The sequence below is a fragment of the Rhinolophus sinicus genome, chromosome 1 (assembly GCF_057876585.1).
Source record: "Rhinolophus sinicus isolate RSI-liver-muscle chromosome 1, RSI-T2T, whole genome shotgun sequence".
Lineage (NCBI taxonomy): Eukaryota > Metazoa > Chordata > Mammalia > Chiroptera > Rhinolophidae > Rhinolophus > Rhinolophus sinicus.
In genome coordinates this window covers 42856898-42875774 of record NC_142501.1, presented here as the reverse complement: position 1 = coordinate 42875774, position 18877 = coordinate 42856898, and the positions used below count along the sequence as shown (strand labels likewise).

Sequence of the window (18877 nt, the reverse complement as noted above, 5' to 3'; positions counted from 1 at the left end):
TGGTTATTTTCAGTCTCCTGAGTTTGTAAGGTTTAACCTGTGGCCCCTTTTCCATCCTTTCAGTAAGTGTTGATGATTGTAGTGTCCTATCATTGAATTTTTCTTTTTTTTTCTTTTTTTAATTTATTTGGGTGACAATTGTTAGTGAAATTACATAGATTTCAGGTGTACAATTCTGTATTACATCATCTATAAATCCCATTGTGTGTTCATCACCCAGAGTCAGTTCTCTTTCCATCACCATATATTTGATCCCCCTTACCTTCATCTCTCATCTCCCACCCCCCACCCCCCTTACCCTCTGGTAACCACTAAACTATTGTCTGTATCTATGAGTTTTTGTTTCTCATTTGTTTGCCTTGTTCTTTTGTTGTTTTTGGTTTATATACCACATATCAGTGAAATCATATGGTTCTCTGCTTTTTCTGTCTCACTTATTTCGCTTAGCATTATACTCTCAAGTTCCATCCATGTTGTCACAAATGTTCCAATATCATCTTTTCTTACTGCCGAATAGTATTCCATTGTATATATATACCACAACTTCTTTATCCATTCATCTATCGAAGGACATTTTGGTTGTTTCCATGTCTTTGCCACCGTAAACAAAGCTGCAATGAACATTGGAGCACACATGTCTTTATGGATAAATGTTTTCAGATTTTTTGGGTAGATACCCAGGAGAGGGATTGCTGGGTCATGTAGTAATTCTATTCGTAATTTTTTGAGGACCCTCCACACTGCCTTCCATAACGGCTGCACCAGTCTGCATTCCCAGTCTGCAACAGTGTATGAGGGTTCCTTTTTCTCCACAGCCTCTCCAACACTTGTTACTATTTGTCTTGTTGATGATAGCCATTCTGACTGAGATGGGGTGATATCTCATTGTGGTTTTTATTTGCATTTCTCTGATAATTAGTGATGTTGAGCATTTTTTCATATGTCTATTTGCCATTTGTATGTCCTCTTTGGATAAATGTCTTTTCAGGTCTTCTGCCCATTTTTCAATTGGGTTGTTTGTTTTTTTGTTGTTGAGTTGCATGAGTTCCTTGTATATTTTGGATATTAGCCCCTTATTGGATGCACTGTTTGCAAAAATCATTCAGTTGGTTGCCTCTTTATTTTGTCGATGGTTTCTTTTGCTATGCAGAAGCTTTTAAGTTTCATATAGTCCCAATTCGTTTATTTTAGCTTTTACTTCCATTGCCTTTGGAGTCAAATTCATAAAATGCTCTTTGAACCCAAGGTCTATAAGTTTAGTACCTGTGTTTTCTTCTATGCAGTTTATTGTGTCAGGTCTTATGCTTAAGTCTTTGATCCATTTTGAATTAATTTTGGTACATGGTGACAGATAGCAGTCCAGTTTCATTCTTTTGCACGTGACTATCCAATTCTCCCAGCACCATTTATTGAAGAGGCTGTCCTTCCTCCATTGTATGTTTTTAGCTTCTTTGTCAAAAATTATCTGTCCATATTTATGTGGTTTTATTTCTGGGTTCTGAATTCTATTCCATTGGTCTATGTGTAAATTTTTCATTTTTTCATCAAAGCTTATTTCTGTTAAGTATCAAAATGTTTTCATGGCAGTCTTTCTAAAATTTGTTAGAACTTCATTCCTTCCTTCAACAAAGTACATATAGTGAATGTATTTAAACCTCTGGCTCAGAGCATCTTTGTGACAATTTCTAACTGAAATTGAAATACAAAATTTTCCATCTTCTTAACTGATTCTTCTCTTGTGGGTGATATGTATGCCTACCTTTTATCAGATACTCTGTTTTAATCTGTTGCTTTTAATTTTTCCTATTCTGTTATTTATGACTTGAAAATAAATTTGATTAAAAGTTTAAGCACATCTTCTAAGATTGACAAATACTTAGTACCGATTTATGTTATGACATTTATTGACTGTTATGATTGTTTCTGAAATCTCTGTTGATCTGAGTTCCCAGTGAACAGGGACCATTTTGTTTGTCATTTTACCCCCAGGTTTTACAGCAGTTGTAGACACATGTACCTCAATAAATGTTCTCATATTCTTACATTAGTCATTGTATAATTTTCTATAATCTTCATGATTAAAAGTTTAATAGTACCTGCAATGTTGTAGGCACTGGCATATCAGAACAAAATATGTCCATATGATTCTTTAATCATTTTTCTGTTGTTAGTAATTCAGATAATTTACAGTTTGTAGCTTTGAGAAATAATCATATGTTGGAGCATATCACATATCACTTTTTTCTTCTATTGCTGTAAGAAACTCCTAAAAATGGAACAAGTGGCTCCATAGATGCTAATACTTTTTTAGTAGTCCTAAATTCATGTTGCTAAATTATTCCCATTAAGATTATATTGTAAATTCACGACTTTTGCCGGGACCCCAGTTTGCTAGAATTGAGTGTTTTCGTTCTTTTTTTTTTTTATGCCTTAATTTAATATATTTTAAATGGAACCTGAGTCAAACACTGTTCCTTGCATCTGTTGTTCTCAAATTGTATTTCTTTGTCTGTAGCCTTTGCCAATTTATAGCAGAGGATGCCTTTGTGTTTTTATAACATAGGATACTTTTCGCCTCAGTTTTTATGAAGGAAACTCAGTTTTCCTTTATTTCTAAGATATAATTGATTATAATATATGTACCAACGTAATATCAACTTTCAAGAGAAAAGAAATACATCTACCATAAATATACATAAACTATTAGATGACTGTCACTTCCAGAATTGTTAAAATGTTTTTTCTTTTCCAACCAAAGCAAGTTTGGTTTATTTGAATGCTTTCATTAAATTTACCATTTTAACCATTTTAAATATACAATTCAGTGGAATTAAGCATATTTTACATTGTTGTGCAGCCATCACCACTATCCATCTCTAGAACTTTATCATCATCCCAAATTGAAACTCTTTAAAGGGACAAAACCCAAAATCCTACCTGAACCATTTATATTTTCAAAATAGATAAGTTATAAGTAAGTCTAGATTATATTTTATGGGTGTTCCTTTGTGCGTTGGGGGACCTTACAGATAGATTTGGCTACAGGAAGGTCACATGTTCCATATGAAACTTTTTACTCATTAAACAATAACTTCCATATGAAACTTTTTACTCATTAAACAATAACTTCCCATTACTCCCTCATGACCCTAGCCTCTGGCAACCTGTAGTCTACTTTCAGTCTCTATGAATTTGCCTATTCTAATCACATTTTGTTTATCCATTTATCCACTGATACTTGTTTCCATCTTTTGGCTATTATGAATACTGCTGCTGTGAACATAGGTGTACAAATATTTGTTTGAGTCCCTGTTTTCAATTCTTTTGAGTATATACCTAAAAGTGACATAGCTAGAGCATATGGTAATTCTATGTTTAATTGTTTAAGAACCACCATACTGTTCCCACTCAGCTATACCATTTTACATTCTCACCAGCAATGTAAAAGGGTTCCAAATTAGTACATCAAACAAGGGATATGTATTTCAAACATACAGAAAAGTATAGAAAGTAATGTAACAGAGGCTTGTGAACAAACCGGTTGAATTTTAACATTTTCCACATTTACTTCAGTTCTTTTTAAATTATATGGCATATCTAAACTCCTTCCTCATTTATCCTGTTTCTTCCTTCAGAGGTAACCACTACTCTAAAGATACCTATGTATCTTTCCTTGCATGTTTAGGTACTTCATCAGTGTCTCTCTCTCTCTGTCTATATATATATATTTATTTATTTGTTTGTATATATGTATATATGTGTATATATATATATACACAAGATAATAATATTTAAATTTTTACATAGTAGTTTTCTAATGTATGTGTTCTTTACAGTTTGCTTTTTTAATTCAATTTTGTTTTCAAAAATTTTTTATTCAAAGTTTTTTTAATTTTTCAAGCTTTATTGAGGTATAATTTACATACAGTGAAATTCACATCTGCGGTGCTTTATAGACTGGTTGGACATTTAACTTATAAAGCTGCTATTACTTCCAAATTACTGCAGACTTACATTGGTCTTTTCTAAAGAGTTTTTCTTGCAAGTAGATACTTGGTTCTTTTTGTATCAGAGTATTTCCCAAGCATTTTCATACTGTTATTATAGACATATTTTTTCTTTTGATTATCTTTTATTTTTTAAATAGGAGATTCATATGGGACATTGTAGAAATCTGACTGATGAGGCTGTAGAAGCCGTCCTTACTTGCTGTCCTCAGATACGTATATTACTATTCCATGGATGCCCCCTGATAACAGGTTAGTATGATAGACTGCTTGGGTTCAAATCCTGGTTTTATCTTTTAATAACTGTGTGTTCTTGAGTAAATTACTTAACTCATTCTATTATTCAGTTTCCTTATCTGTAAGATGGGTATACTGACAATATTTACCTCATAAACTTGGTCACGATGATTGTCTGACGACATTTTATAAGGTGTGTAACACATAGTAAGGGCTCAGTAAATGTTAGTCATGATGGTGGTGGTGGTGGTCGTGATGGGAAGTGTTCAATAAATGTTAACTATTGTGGGGATGATGACTGTGGCAGTGATAATGGTCATGATACTAACTAAATATGATGCTTTAAATACATAGTAAAAAAAGTAAAGTTTATAATATTATATCTATCTAATATGCTAAATGACCTGTTAACTGTAATCTCATCAATCTTGAGATTCTTCAGAGCCCACTTTATAGCACCCCCCTCATCATTGCATGTATCGCCTATATGCAGTTCTCTTGATTCAAGCAAATGTGTTTGGAAAATATGTTTAGTGATTAATCTAATTTTTAACCAGGAGTTTTAACTCAGAAGGACTGAATACAGGGGATTGGTACATGAATATACTACTTTGGGGGTTGTGAGAAGTCAAGCAGAGGCTCTCTCGTCATCAAACAAGGCAGAAAATTATATTCTAATCCTAAATAGTAGGCTATTATAAGGTGGAGGAGACCACAGTATGTGAAATATAATAACAGCAACCTTTGATAATAGATCTTTTCAGAATACCAACTAAAATTGTATAAATCTACCCATTGAGCTACGTGTACATTTAATCAATACATTGAACAAGCAAGTGCTATAATACTCTGAAAGTGACTCTATTTTCTTCATACTGTTTTAAGTACAGATCTGCTCTAAAGGGGCTAATTTTTTCCAAAGCCAGATGAAATATCAGACATGTGCCGTTGACTTTTCTTGTCATTCTCAGATAGTCAAGTCTCATCATTTCATATCACAGAAACCTTCTCATTTCAGTAATTGAAATGTCTTAGGCCTATGTAATACTCAAAACAAGCTAAAGCTTTTTGCTCCTCCAGTCAGCTCAGGTTTGCTGTAGGTGGATAGACTGCAGTGGATAAGGGGACATTGTTAGTTTCTCTGTTTTATCATCTCATGCCTCGCTTCCTTCCCCAGCTTGCCCACCATGGTTTCTGACCCCACCAGTGTCAGTACATCGTCGAACTGGGGTGAGCAGGAGGGGAGATAAGAGAAAGAAAAAGTCTTACATTACCATTACTGCTGTAATCTAGTGTTAGCCCTCTGTGCTCTGAGGGTGAGCTGATGCTGATTCATGCTTTCCCAAAAGTGGGACACTTTTGAGGTTCTTCAGAGCCCACTTCCTACCACCCCCCTCATTATTGCATGTATCTCCTATCTGCAGTTCTCTTGATTCCAGCAAATGTGTCTAGAAATATATGTCACAGTGATTAATCTGATATTTAAACCAGGAGCCTTTTTAGATAAATGACATAATTATTGAGATCACTGGTAACTAAAGAGATATTATCAGTTGGTGAATTCAAGAGAAATGCCTAGCCAGTATGATTCCAGATACCAGGAAAGCTTAATGCCACTAAACCTTTCCTCATCCACATAATGACTCAAAATGCTGAATTTACCAACTCAACTTTAAGATCCTAAAGGACAGTGGTTATGCCATGTAATTCTTTTCTTTTTCTTTTGTCTTCTATCTCTAATACAGTGTTGTATACATATATTCAATAAGTATGTATAATTCTAGATTAGAAAAGTAAAATTAGTTATATTTTTCTATACAATATAGCTACGTCAGTGAGACATCAAATTGGAAATTTCAACTAAGGCAACAAGATACAGCAGGTATAAAATTCAAAAGTGAGAGAAATGGCAAAGATGACAATTTTCAAAAGAAATATGTGAGAACCTATTTCACAGCCCTAGAAACCAGTCATCCACAAAGAGGTTTTAAAGGATTGAGACAATGATTATTGAGAAAGGATTTTGGTGAGGACTTCTTTGGCTAGTGCTGCTGTTTTTGACCTTTTACCTAGAGCCCAATGAGAGGAGCTTCAGTGGAACTACTGGAACCTGATAATGCGCCCTCTGCATAGGCTAGCTGCTGACAGTAGGAGTGAAGGAAAGTGCATTAAATCAGCCTGAACTCTCAGAATCTGAGGATGCATAAGTATTGCTCATAGACCAGCTGTGGGCATGGTGGGAGGGAGAGCCATTCTAGAGAGATGAGGGCAGAGAGGGGATTGGGTGTTTTGCAACTTAAAATGTGGTTGGACATTTTATAATAGGAAAGATTAGAAAGTCATACTATTACCTAAATGTTCATCCAGAAGCTAGGGAAGAATGATCCCTCAATGAACAGAGACAAAGGGATATCAACACTGTATCTTAACAGCCATGCTTTTTCAACATATGATTTAAAACACCATTATCAAAAAATGTTATATATTTAGAAATATTTTTAATCACAAATAAAATGATAATTTTAATTACAAAAATATCTCAGTTAATCAGAAAAACCATTCCCATGCCTGTAGTCAATTAAAGATTACTTCCCTTTCTACAGAAAAAAGCTTTTTAAGTATTCTGATTTATTCAGAGGTCATAACACCTGAAAACATAATACAGTACAAAAACCTAAACTGATTCCTAATACTAAGAGATTTACGTAAGCCATTCCCTAATTCAATAGATGTCCAAGTTAATGTATTTAGAAACTTGATCGAATAAAGCTATTTACTGGTAATCTCTAGAGTATCTATGGAATTATTAGATTATTCAATCTTTAATATTCTGTAATACCCTTGATACACATCAGTGAAATTATGAACATATTGTTTATTCTCTTAGCAGTGAAGACCCACCATTTCTTCCCAAGTTTAGGGAATTTTGTGACTGTATATTTCAGTCCTTTTGGTATTGCAATGAAAAGAGGGACCATCCAGGCTGTGTCTCACCCTCTTCAACGCAGGATCACTGAGGGAATGATTGCTTACGCCAGACCTTATAAATATGCTAGCAGAATTTGCCAGTGGAAAGCGTCTGTTTACATTGCTTATTTAATAGACCTGGAATTTATGAATTCGTGGTGTTGGGACAGTTTTTTTCCTGCGAACACAACCTTGGGAGCTTTCCATCCCTCTCCCTCCTCCGATATCTTATCGGAGCAGTTTCCTGCGAGCACAGCAGTTAGAGGCTTTCCCGTCAAAACAGTGTCAAGCGATCACAGCTGTTAGGGATGGACCTCCCCGGCACCCCGGCCAGATTTAACCAATCCCTTATGCCACAATAGCAATGGCGCAAATCCCCCCCAAACCCGGAGACCTAACCCTATAAAACAAAGCGCCCGACCCCAGTAAGTGCTCAGTCTTTTGGGAATAATCCCGCTGAGCCCGCCGGTGTAATAAAGCTGTGTTCTCCCTGATCTCTGCGTGCCGCTTGAGTCTCTCGGTCTCCGCCGTTCTTCCGCAACAGTGGCGCATGGCAGGCTGGCGAATTCACAGACTCTTTTCTACCTGTATAACTAACAGAGTATATAAAAATAGAGTCCCAAAACAGAACCAGCTTCCTCTGAGAACATGGTTCACACACATTGTTGAACAGTTGTGTTCATCTGAAAGCAAAATGTGTCCCATGTTTTAGTCTCTGTAAAAAATAATGTTCTGATGATGTTAACCTATGTGTGCATGTTAAAAGCATGTTTTTCTCCTTCCCTCTAGTATTTTGGTTTTATCCTGTCTCTAAAAGATACATGATAGAAATGTAATTCTAGAAGACTCCTAGATTTTGTATTCTTCTCTGTGTTTCAGAACAAATTCTTTTGGTTTTTCTTTGTATTCTTATATAGGTAATGAGATAAAACAACCACTTGCAGTTTGTAGTAATTTAGATAATATTTTAGGGTAGCATTTTTCAAATGCATCTCAGGACCCATTTACACTCTTAAAAGTTGAGGATTCCAAAGAATTTTTGTTTATGTGGGTTATATTATTAAATTAAAAATTGAAGCTGAGAAATTTTTAATAGATTTATTCATTTTTTAAAAATAACCTATTACATGGAAAAGAGAATTATTTTTATTCAGATCATTACATTTCAGACCATTGTGACTACTCTTTTTTGATATTACCCCAAACTCAGCAAGTGGTAATTTCTTAAAGGTTAATTGTAGTGTAGAAGTTGAAAACATCAATGAAATTTTCATACAATTACATTATAATCCATTGGTTTGTCTTGCATTTTGAATGGATCTTTTAACCCTATATGATTTTGTAACATCATGCCATGGCAGTTTGGAATGTTGGTTCTCTGAGTTATATAGATCTTTCAAATGGCAACATAGTTAATTATTTTTTAAAAAATCACATTTGTTAATATCACCACTGATGTCATCAGAAAGGTACTGGGTAGCTTTCAAGATCACAGTGGCAACTACAAATTTTCCAAAATTCACTTGAAAGCTAAAATGTAATCATTGGCTACCAACTCTATCATTTGTTTTCTTTGAAGTGACAGGCTTATTTAGCTCTTTTTCAAGAAATAGTCTGCCTAGTATCCAAATCTGAATAACCTTAGGTTGTCAGATGTTCTTTCAATTAAAAATGGTGTTCCATGTAATACTGGTTTGGTGGTGATGAACTCCTGCAGCTTTTTCTTGTCTGGAAAGCTCCTTATCTGTCCTTCAATTCTAAATGGTAGAGTATAGAGCATAAGGAATGTAGTCAATAACATTGTAATAACTAGGTATGGTGCCAGGTAGGTACTAGATTTATCAGGATGATAGATGGGAATGGGGTTGGGGGCAGGGTGAAAAAGGTGAAGGCATTAAGAAATACAAAGTAAGAATTAATACAGTAGGGGAAATGTAATCAACAATGTTGTAAAGTTCATGTAAGGTGCCAGATGGGCACTGGGCTTACCAGGGGGATCACGTCATAGACTGTGTAGATGCCTGACTACTGTGCTGTACACCTGAAGCTGAAGTAGAATAATACTGAATGTCAACTATAACTAAATATATAGGTATATATAGTCACGGGATGTGGAGTGCAACATAGGGAAGATAGTTGATGGTATTGTAACAGTTATATAAGATGTCAGAGGGGTAGGTTATCACTTTATGAGGGGTTTAAATGTCTATTATGTTGCTTTGTACACCTGAAACTAATAAAATAAAATAAAATAAAGTGTTCCATGAATAAAGTGACTAGTTCAGCTCACAATCCTGGAAGGGTCTTGCACGGTAGGATCTGTATATCATACTTTGAAAACTGCTTTCCTGTAAAGAAAAATTATCAGTAAACTTCAGTTCTTGAAGCAAGAGCATGACCTCTCTTTCAAATCTCTTATATTTCCATGTGGCTGTTCGAAGTGGTATAAGCAGACATTGAAATGGCAGGAGTTCAAAATTTGGGAGATATAATAATATTTTTGACCTGGAAGATTACCTAGTCCAGCATTTACCACCTGTATTACTGTTATATAAATGAGACAAAGATGATCTCTCTCTATATATATATATTGGTCCTCTATTTTACTTCTTCACAGCACTGGGACTAGTACCTTAAAATCCAACTTACACCAAACTCAAATTTTTACTTATCCAGTTGTTGTAAATGTAATCTAAATAAGCAGATTTTATCTATCCATCCAGAGCCTGCCTGCTTTGCACACCCTGAAAAACTGCATTCAACATTTACTACTCACAAGGAAGATAAAACCCAGGGCTATAAAGGACCCCCAAGCCACTGTTGCCCTTTGAGAGCTCTTTGCCCTAGAGATGCCTTACCTTGCTGTTTATGTAACATCCTGACACATAAACCCCCTCTTCAGTTCTCTGGGAGCTTCCTTATCTACTCCCCCTCTGAGGAGTGTCCCCACACACCGCACCACACACACACACACACACACACACACACACACACACACACACACACTTGCCTTTGGAGGGTCTCATGTTGTAAGGGATTTCCTTTGCATGAAAACCTATCAAAGCGTGGCCCAAATAAAACTTGTGTCCTACTGTCACCTTGTGATCATATCTTCCTTGATCTGTCCCCAAATCCTTTTAATTCAATAACTATAGTTATATGGTATAGTATTCTAGAAGACACCAGAGGTGTTACTGGGAAATGACATTGTACCTTGGCTCTTGTGTTCTTGAAGGAAAGACTTCAATCAAGAGACAGTTTGTGCAGCATGAACAGAAGTTTATTAGTAAAATAGAGGACACTCCGAGATGTGGAGCAGGCTGACCCGGAGGGAAGCAGCCTTGCCTTACAGTGAATCACCTCCCCCCTCCCTTCTCTTATGTCTCCTTCTCCCCCTGAGGTGTCTGGTCCTCTGGCATTTAGCATGCATTGTTTTGGTGTAGGGGCATGTGTAAACACACCCCTTTGTTTGGGGGCATATGTAAACACATCCCTTTGGGGCATCTGAAAACCTGGAATCCTGTTGGGCTAGTAAGGTATTGATGATCCTGATAAACAGGATGTGTCCCCCTCTTCTCTGACTTCTAACAACATATCTCTGATTTAGAGGTATGTGTAAGTCTGGAGTCCTGTTGGGCAGCCAGGGGTCTTGACCCAAGTAGGAGCTGCAGCAAGAGGCTGTCTAACCGGGGCTGGTTTTTTTTTTTTTTTTTCCTTCTGCTCCTTTCTATTTACCTGAAGTAGAAATATTGATGTAGGTGATGTTGGATCTGCCGGCAGTTTCTGAGTGTGGGCTGGGATTGTGTCTCGTGAAGCCGAAGAATGGAAACACGGACCAGGGAGAGGCAAAAAGTTTTAAAAACAGGATAGTTTATTAGAGGCAGGAGAAGAGGTTGTGTTGGGACGGTTTTTCCTGCAGGCACCCCCCGTAAGAACTCAATCTCCCCTTAATTGGAGCTGTCTCCGGCAAGCTCCCCCTAAGAGCTCAATCCCCTTCCTCCTCCCTCCTTATCAGAGCTGTCTCCCGCAGGCACCATAGTTAGAGGCCTCCTTGTCAAAACAAAGTTGAGAGAACACAGCTGCTAGGGACGGATCTCCCTGGTCACCCCGACCAGATTTCCCCCCAACCCGGAGGCCTAAACATATAAAACAAAGCGCCTGACCCCAGTCAGTGTTCAGTTCTTTGCGAATAATGCCACTGGGCCCGCTAGTGTAATAAAGCTGTGTTCTCCCTGACCTCTGGGAGCCACTTGAGTTTCTTGGTCCTCGCCGCTTTTCCGCAACAGTTGCAGCTCCCGAGCGGGAGGGGGTCCCGAATGGGGGGTGTCCCATGACTGAGGCAAAAGCTCCTACCTTTATACCTTCCCTTTGTCTGTTTGGGGAAGGGGAGCGGTTTGGAGAAGGGAACTGTTTGAAGAAGGGAACTGGCGCCTTCTAATGAAATTTGTCTACCAGGTTGGTTCTGCTTGCCCATCTTAAAGGAATTAGCAAAGCATCCACTCTTATCTATCAGATCAGCTCCATTTGTCAGGCCAAAATGAATTTTATGATTAACCTCAGGCCTTGTTACATTATGTCCTGGAGCAAAGGAGTGATTTCAAAACCTGAAGTTTTAGGATATGGCTGTCTTTTCTTTGTCTCACCAGGGACCTATCTATCTACCTAACAATCATACTCACTAACCTGTCTCAGTATGTCTCTGAGTCCCCAAATGATGTAAGGGACTTTTTAGTGAGTGAGTGTCGGGATCATGTCTCATGAGACCGAAGAATTTGGAAACATGGACCCAGGAGAGGCAAAGAGTTTTAAAAAGAGGATAGTTTATTGAAAGCAGAGTCAGAGCTCCCGAGCACGAGGGGGTCCCGAATGGGGGTGCCCAGTGACTGAGGCAAAAGCTCTTACTTTTATACCTTCCCTTGCCTGTTTGGGGAAGGGGAGCTGGCGCCTTTTAATGAGATTCGTCTACTAGGTTTTTTCTGCTTGCCCATTCTGAAAGAATCAGCAAAATAACCCACTCTTATCTATCAGATCTGCTCCATTTGTCAGGCCAAAAGGAATTTTATGATTAACCTCAAGGCTTTGTTAGATTTTGCCTGGAGCGAAGGAGTGATTTCAAAACCTGGAGTTTTAGGATCTGGCTGTCTTTGTTTTTTCCACCAGGGACCTCCCTGTCTACCTAATGACAAGTTAACTAACCTGTTTCATACCTACCCTATCAGAGGTATAGCATAAAAAAAAAAAAAAAAAGTTTATATGTCCAAAAAGTTTGGGAAATGCAACTCGCCAGTATGATGAATATTATCAAAGGCTGTGAAAAATATGATAGCTAAGAAAGAAGCTTTTTACTCCAAGCATTCCCCAAAATTTTTTAGCACAAAATACTATGTATGTTATTTTTCTGACCCCCGATTTCACAGAATAGGAAAGTGAGATACTGAAATGTTATTTGCCCATTGTGACACAGGTTTTAATAATACTGCCAAGACTAAAACTGAAATCCCAAGATACAGTGAAATGAGCACCTATCCCCAATCTCCTGCCATGTCTCCAGAACATCGAATAACTTATCTTTTATGGACCTCAGCTTTCCCTTATGTATGTTTGTCAGTCATACAATTAGGAGATCTGATAAAAGTTCATACACAATGGTTTTTATCAATAAAGGTTCTTAAAGAGAAAAAGCTGAAGTTTTTCTGCTACCCAGATCTTCCCTCCTCGTCCCCCTTTCCTGTCAGTACTGCTATCATTAGATGTTTTTGCTACCACCACTGAATGAAAATAAAGTAGGCTAATATATTCCCCTTTAATTTTTTTCTCCAAAGAAGACAATTGCTTTTTTTGGACTGAAAAGTGAAAATTCTTCCTTCATGACACATTATACAACATGTTTCCTCTTGCTTATGTATTCATGTGATTGCTCATGTATGACTATATAAGACAATACAATTGACAGTCTATAAAAAGAATATATGTATGTACCTATGTTTGCGCAATTCTAATATTATGTTAGCCTCACAGCAACCTGACCCCCACATTGGTAGTTATTGGGCACGGCTGGAGGAATGAGTCATGGGAGACCAAACAAATGAGAATTTGTTTGGCGTGTTTGAGCAGCGGGAGGTCAGGTTAAAAAACACCATGACCTCCCAAGCAAGAGGGTTATGGAGTTTTCTAAGGGGAGGTAAACAAGGCTGTTCTTCAATGCTTCAGGGGCTTTTGTTGCATCATTCATCGCAACTAAGGGTTTCAGGGTATGACGTGTCCTCTTACTGTACATTCTGGTTCCATGCCATTGTCCAGGAATGTTCAGGTCCGTTGATCATGGGCTCCTGTGAGAAAAATACAAGCCAGCAGGTACAAGCAAGCAGGGAGCAAGACAAGATGGCTTCTAAGATAAGATGCTTTCTATTCAATACAGTTTCTATTCAATACATTCCTGGCCTCTCTCCAGGCCTGAGGTGGTTTCTGCTCTTGGCCTAACAGTAGTACGCACTGCAGTTATCCATCAGATTCCCTGAATTAATAGGTTTATGTTCTCTACTATATCTGTAGATATTTATAATATTTCCTTCTAGTTAGACTATAAACAAAACTCCACACTGTAAGTTAGGTCTTGAAACTGTTAAGAAGCACTCTGATTTTATTTCTGCAGAAGAAACAAACAAAAAAACTAAGCTGCTGTTTTAAAATCCTGTAAATAATAGACATTATAGAAGCAGAAAAGTAACTCTTAAACTTAAGCTTTAATTTAATTATATTTATAATGGTGATCAGTAAGTTCAACTCACACACTTTTGTTAATCTTCTACGGTGAACATGCATTTTAGTTTCTCATAATTATCTAAACATGTTTCACAGTATTCACAGACGTGGAGGTTTAGATTTTAGAAGGGCAATAAAGCAATTGGATAGTAGCAGAGTCCTTATGTTTACATTAAAAGACAGGAAAACCCAAAAAGAAATCTGTTGCTTGGAATTGACTCAATTTTAGTGATGTCTGAGGATTTGTTTCAACCTGATTTCTTTACAAGTAAGTTCTTTACATAGATTCCTAGATGATGGCATTATCAAGATTTACCCCAAAGAGCCAAAACAAAGGTATTTAAGACCCAAGTGGTTTGTGGTTTGCTTCAGTTTCCCTATAATTAAATTGATTACTTGCTTAAAGGACAACTTTTTTTTTTCTTTTTCATTTTCTCAATCCTTTATTATTCTGTTACCTCATCCTTATTTATTCATTCATTACTATTCCAGTATCACAGAACGAAGCATTAGAATTCTGACCATTGTTAATAAAAAAAGGTGCCCAGCCTCACTTTTTTCCCTGTGTATTGTACAAAAATGTCTAAAGTACATTTTCCTTGATCATTTGGAAAAAATTAGTTTGTTAATTTATATTTCCCATGATTTCTGTTTTTTGGTGCCCCAAAAGCCCCTATCATGAATCTCTTTCAAAAAGTGGTCTCCATCTATATTAGTCGTAGATTTTTAGAGACACGGTGAATGTTTCCTTAGAAGTCTTTTTTTTCCCCCAACTTTTAAAATTTATTTTAAGTGTGTTTTTCCTGGACCCCCCATCAGCTCCAAGTCAAGTAGTTGTCTCAATCTAGCTGTGGAGGGTGCAGCTCACAATGGCCCATGTGGGGTTGGGACTGGCAACCCCGGTGTTATGAGCATGGTGCTCTAACCAGCTGAGCTAACTGGCCATCCCCCAGAAGTCTGGTAAACAACTCCCTTGTTTTAAAGATAAAAGAACTGCGATACAATGAGTTGAAATGGCTTGCCCCAGATCTTAGAAGTAGCTGATGGTAGAACTAGAATTAAAAACCTAAGTCATCTGATCCATAATTTCCAGTTCTTTCCCCCAATAGAATAATTTCCTGAGCCCGTAGTTTCTCCCTGTAGCATAAACTCCCAGGCATTGAATATTTCTACTGTTCAAACTCACAGTCCCAAATACTCTTTAGTTTCAGAGGAAAAGCTGCCTGAGGCGACTTGAGTAATGTAATACTGCCATCTAGCATAAAAATGTTTTAGTTACATAAAAATATATTGCATGCTTACTATTGGAGGGAGAGTCTTCTTATTTATGTGCAACAATAAATTCCTCCAGAAGAGTGACACAAATATAGTCAGAAAACAAATATTTATATATGTTTGATAACATTCATAACTAGTAAAAATGCCAAAATAATCCTAGAAACAACAGCTAAAATGAAATTAGTGTTTTCCAATTTTTGTTCTTTTATAAAATTGTATTGGCTATTCTAGGTAATTTGAATTCCCATATGAATATTAGGATCATCTTGTCATTTTCTTTAAAAAAACGAAGTGGGGGTATTTTGGTAAGGATTGCGTTGAATCTATAGATTTGGGAAGTATTACCATCTTTTTTTTTTAGTATATGTGCTGCCGAAGCGAGCACAAGTATTACCATCTTAATATTAAGTCTTCTGATCTATGAACATGGATGTCTTTCCATTTATTTAGATCTTCTTTAATTTCTTTCAACAATGTTTTAGTTTTCAGAGTATGTGTTTTTCACTTGTTATATTTAGTCCTAAGTTTTTTTTTCCTTTTTAATGGCAATAAAAATGGAATTAGTTTCTTAATTTCATTTTTGGATTGTTTGTTGCGAGTGTATAGAAACACAGTTGATGTCTGTATATTGATCTTATACCGTGCAACCTTGCTGAACTTTACTACTTCTGATTTTTTAGAGGATTCCTTTGGACATTCTATATGCAATATTACATAATCTACAAATGAAGATAGTTTTATTTCTTCCTTTCCAACATGAATGCCTTTCATTTCTATTTCTTTCCTGATTTCCTTGGTTGGAACCTCCAGTGCAATGTTGAATAGAAGTGGCAAGAGCAGACATCCTTGTCTTGTTCCTGATCTTAGGGGGAAAACATTTAGTGTTTCACCATTGAGTATGATGTTAGCTGTGGTTTTCCATAGATGCCCTTTATCATTTTGAGCAAGTTCCCTTCTATTCCTAGTTTGTTGAATGTTTTTATGATGAGTGTTGGATTTTTTCAAATGCCTTTTCTGTCTATTGAGATGATCATGTGGTTATTGTCCTTTATTCCATTGATATGCTGTATGTCATAGGCAGAATAATGCCCCACCCAAAGATATCCATGTTCTAATGCCCAGAACCTTTGTGTATGTTAGGTTATATAAGATTGCAAATGGAATTGAAAAGTTGCTAGTCAGTTGACCTTAAAATAGGGAGATTATCCCAGATTATCCAGGTGTGCCCAATGTAATTATTAGAGTCCTTAAAAGTGCAAGAGGGAGACAGAAGGAGAACCATAGAGATGGCAGCGTGAGAAGGATTCTGTCCAATGTTGTTCACTTTGAATACGAAGGAATACAAAGAATATGGTGGCTTTCTAGAAGCTAGAAAAGTCAAAGAGATGGATTCTCCCCTCGAGTCTCCAAAAAGGAATGCTGACCTGCTAAAACCTGATTTTAGCTCAGTGAGACCCATTTTGGGATTCTGACCTCCAAAACTGTATGATAATGAATTTGTGCTGTGTTAAGCCATTAAGGTTGTGGTAATTTATTACAACAGAAATAGGAAACTAATACAATGTATTACATTGATTTCCAGATGTTCAACCAATCTTGCATACCTGAGATAAGTCCCAGTTGATCATGGCATATAATCTTTTCTATATTTTTACTACATTTGGTTTGCTAGTGTTTTCTTGAGGATTTTTGAGTACATATTCTTTTTTTTATTTATTTCTTTTTTTTTATTAGTTTCAGGTGCACAAGACAAAGCAAAACTTAGACGTTTATCATTTATATCCCTCACACTGTGTGAACCCCCCTCCCCGCATCCACTATCCCTCTGACCGCGCACAGAGCCAACACATCGTATTCTTAAGAGATTGGTCTGTAGTTCTGTGTGTGTGTGTCATGTCTTTGGTATCAGAGTAATACTGGCCTCAGAATGAGTTGTGAAGTGTTCTCCCTTCGTCTATTAGTATAGCCACTCTAGCTTTGTTATAGTTGCTGTTTGCATGATACATCTTTGTCCGTCCTTTTACTTTCAACCTATTAGAAACCTGTCTTTAATTTAGATTTCTTGTATAATACATTTCCTCTCTAATAACTGATTAATAACTAATGATATTTTTCTGACAATGAATAAAACTATATTTGTTGTCTCACTAGCTGTTTCTTTTAAATTAGCTGCTGCTGTAAACCTTTATTTTCCCAACTATAATAACTTCTCAATTCCATACAGTCTTTTGTTCTTCTCCTTGCACTGAACCTTGGTATTTGGTCTTATTTTTGTTTTGCTTAAAATAAAATTTAGTAACCGTATGTTGGACCCACTTTTTTTTCCTATTGGTCTGTGAAATCTGTAAGTCTGAGAATCACTAAACTAGAACATTTCCAAGAGTAGGTTAGAGATATGTTGTACATAAGACATAGATTGTGTCTATGGAACAAGTTTGTTAAACTTCTGAATAATTTTTAAAGTAATAAATTTTTAGCAGTGTTTTTGCTTTGGTTTATATTTTTAAGACATTATAAAACTGACTTTGCAAAAGAGATGTAAACCTTATTAAAATCACTACTATACCTTGTGAATAATTGAAAACTATCTAAATGTCCAATAATACACATTGGTTAAATTATAATGAGTTTATAGAATAGTATCTATTAAAAACCATCCTTTATAATAGTATTGTATGACATGGAAAACTGTTCAATTACAGGTCAGTTTGTCTTATTCTAGTAACCATTCCCACCCCTAATCTTTTTGGACATGTTGCAGCTTCCCAAGGTGCTTTACCATACCTGTTGGCTTTCTTTAATCCTGCTCATTCCTTTGTAAATAGCGGCTTTATTAAAGCTGTTCAAATACTTTACTTTAGTGCATCATCCATTTCCTGCCAGGAGCCTGAGAAAGGCAATATACACAGGTTCATGATGAAATTACACCATTACCCTCTGGTTGGTGAAATTACAGAGAAACAATATATGCCTGTTTTTTAAAAGTATTACTATGATGTGTGCACTACAACTAATAACAGTGAGGGTTACCATTAATTAAATGTATTTTTAGTTGTATACTATTCTTTATTTATTATTTCATTTAATCCTTTAAATAACCCCATGAGATATAATAGTTATCATCCCCAGTTCATGCATGAAGACACATGAAATATCTCTGATTACTGTGAATTAATGTATTATCATTGTTTTCTTTTGTAGATCATTCACGAGAAGTCTTGGAGCAATTAGTAGGCCCAAACAAATTAAAGCAAGTGACCTGGACTGTGTACTGATGCTCATCGAAGCTATGATCTTCATACCACCAGGAAATGATGGTCTTGGAGATTGGCTTTCCAATGTATAATGTGGTTTGTGCTTTAACCAGACTCTTAAACACTTTAACAGTGCTATTAATATTATTCTGTTTGTTTGATGAGTTTTTGAAATGGTAATCCTAGCATGCCCACTGATGGATTTGGGGTGGGGGTAGGGAGGGTGTTTGTTTCTTAAACAACAAAGTTTTAAAATTATCTGTTTTCCCTGGAGATTTCCTTCTCCTACCTATTTAAGCTGTTATAAGAGAAACTTACCAATATGGATAGACATTAAGAGAATGCTAAGTAAAAGTATTTCTAAAAACATTA

At 36.4% G+C, this 18877-nt stretch overlaps 1 protein-coding gene across 2 annotated transcripts in view; it reads left to right on the top strand.

The window, feature by feature from the left end:
* The window catches only part of AMN1 (antagonist of mitotic exit network 1 homolog), a 48660-nt gene extending 30008 nt beyond the window's left edge, over window positions 1–18652 (top strand). For both annotated transcript variants that reach the window (XM_019736829.3, XM_019736847.3), the window contains exons 6-7: window positions 4148–4259; window positions 18453–18652. In XM_019736829.3, coding sequence (XP_019592388.1) covers window positions 4148–4259; window positions 18453–18526 — 186 coding nt within the window. In that variant the 3' untranslated portion in view covers window positions 18527–18652. The remainder of the gene's footprint in view (window positions 1–4147; window positions 4260–18452) is intronic.
* Window positions 18653–18877: the final 225 nt, after the last annotated feature.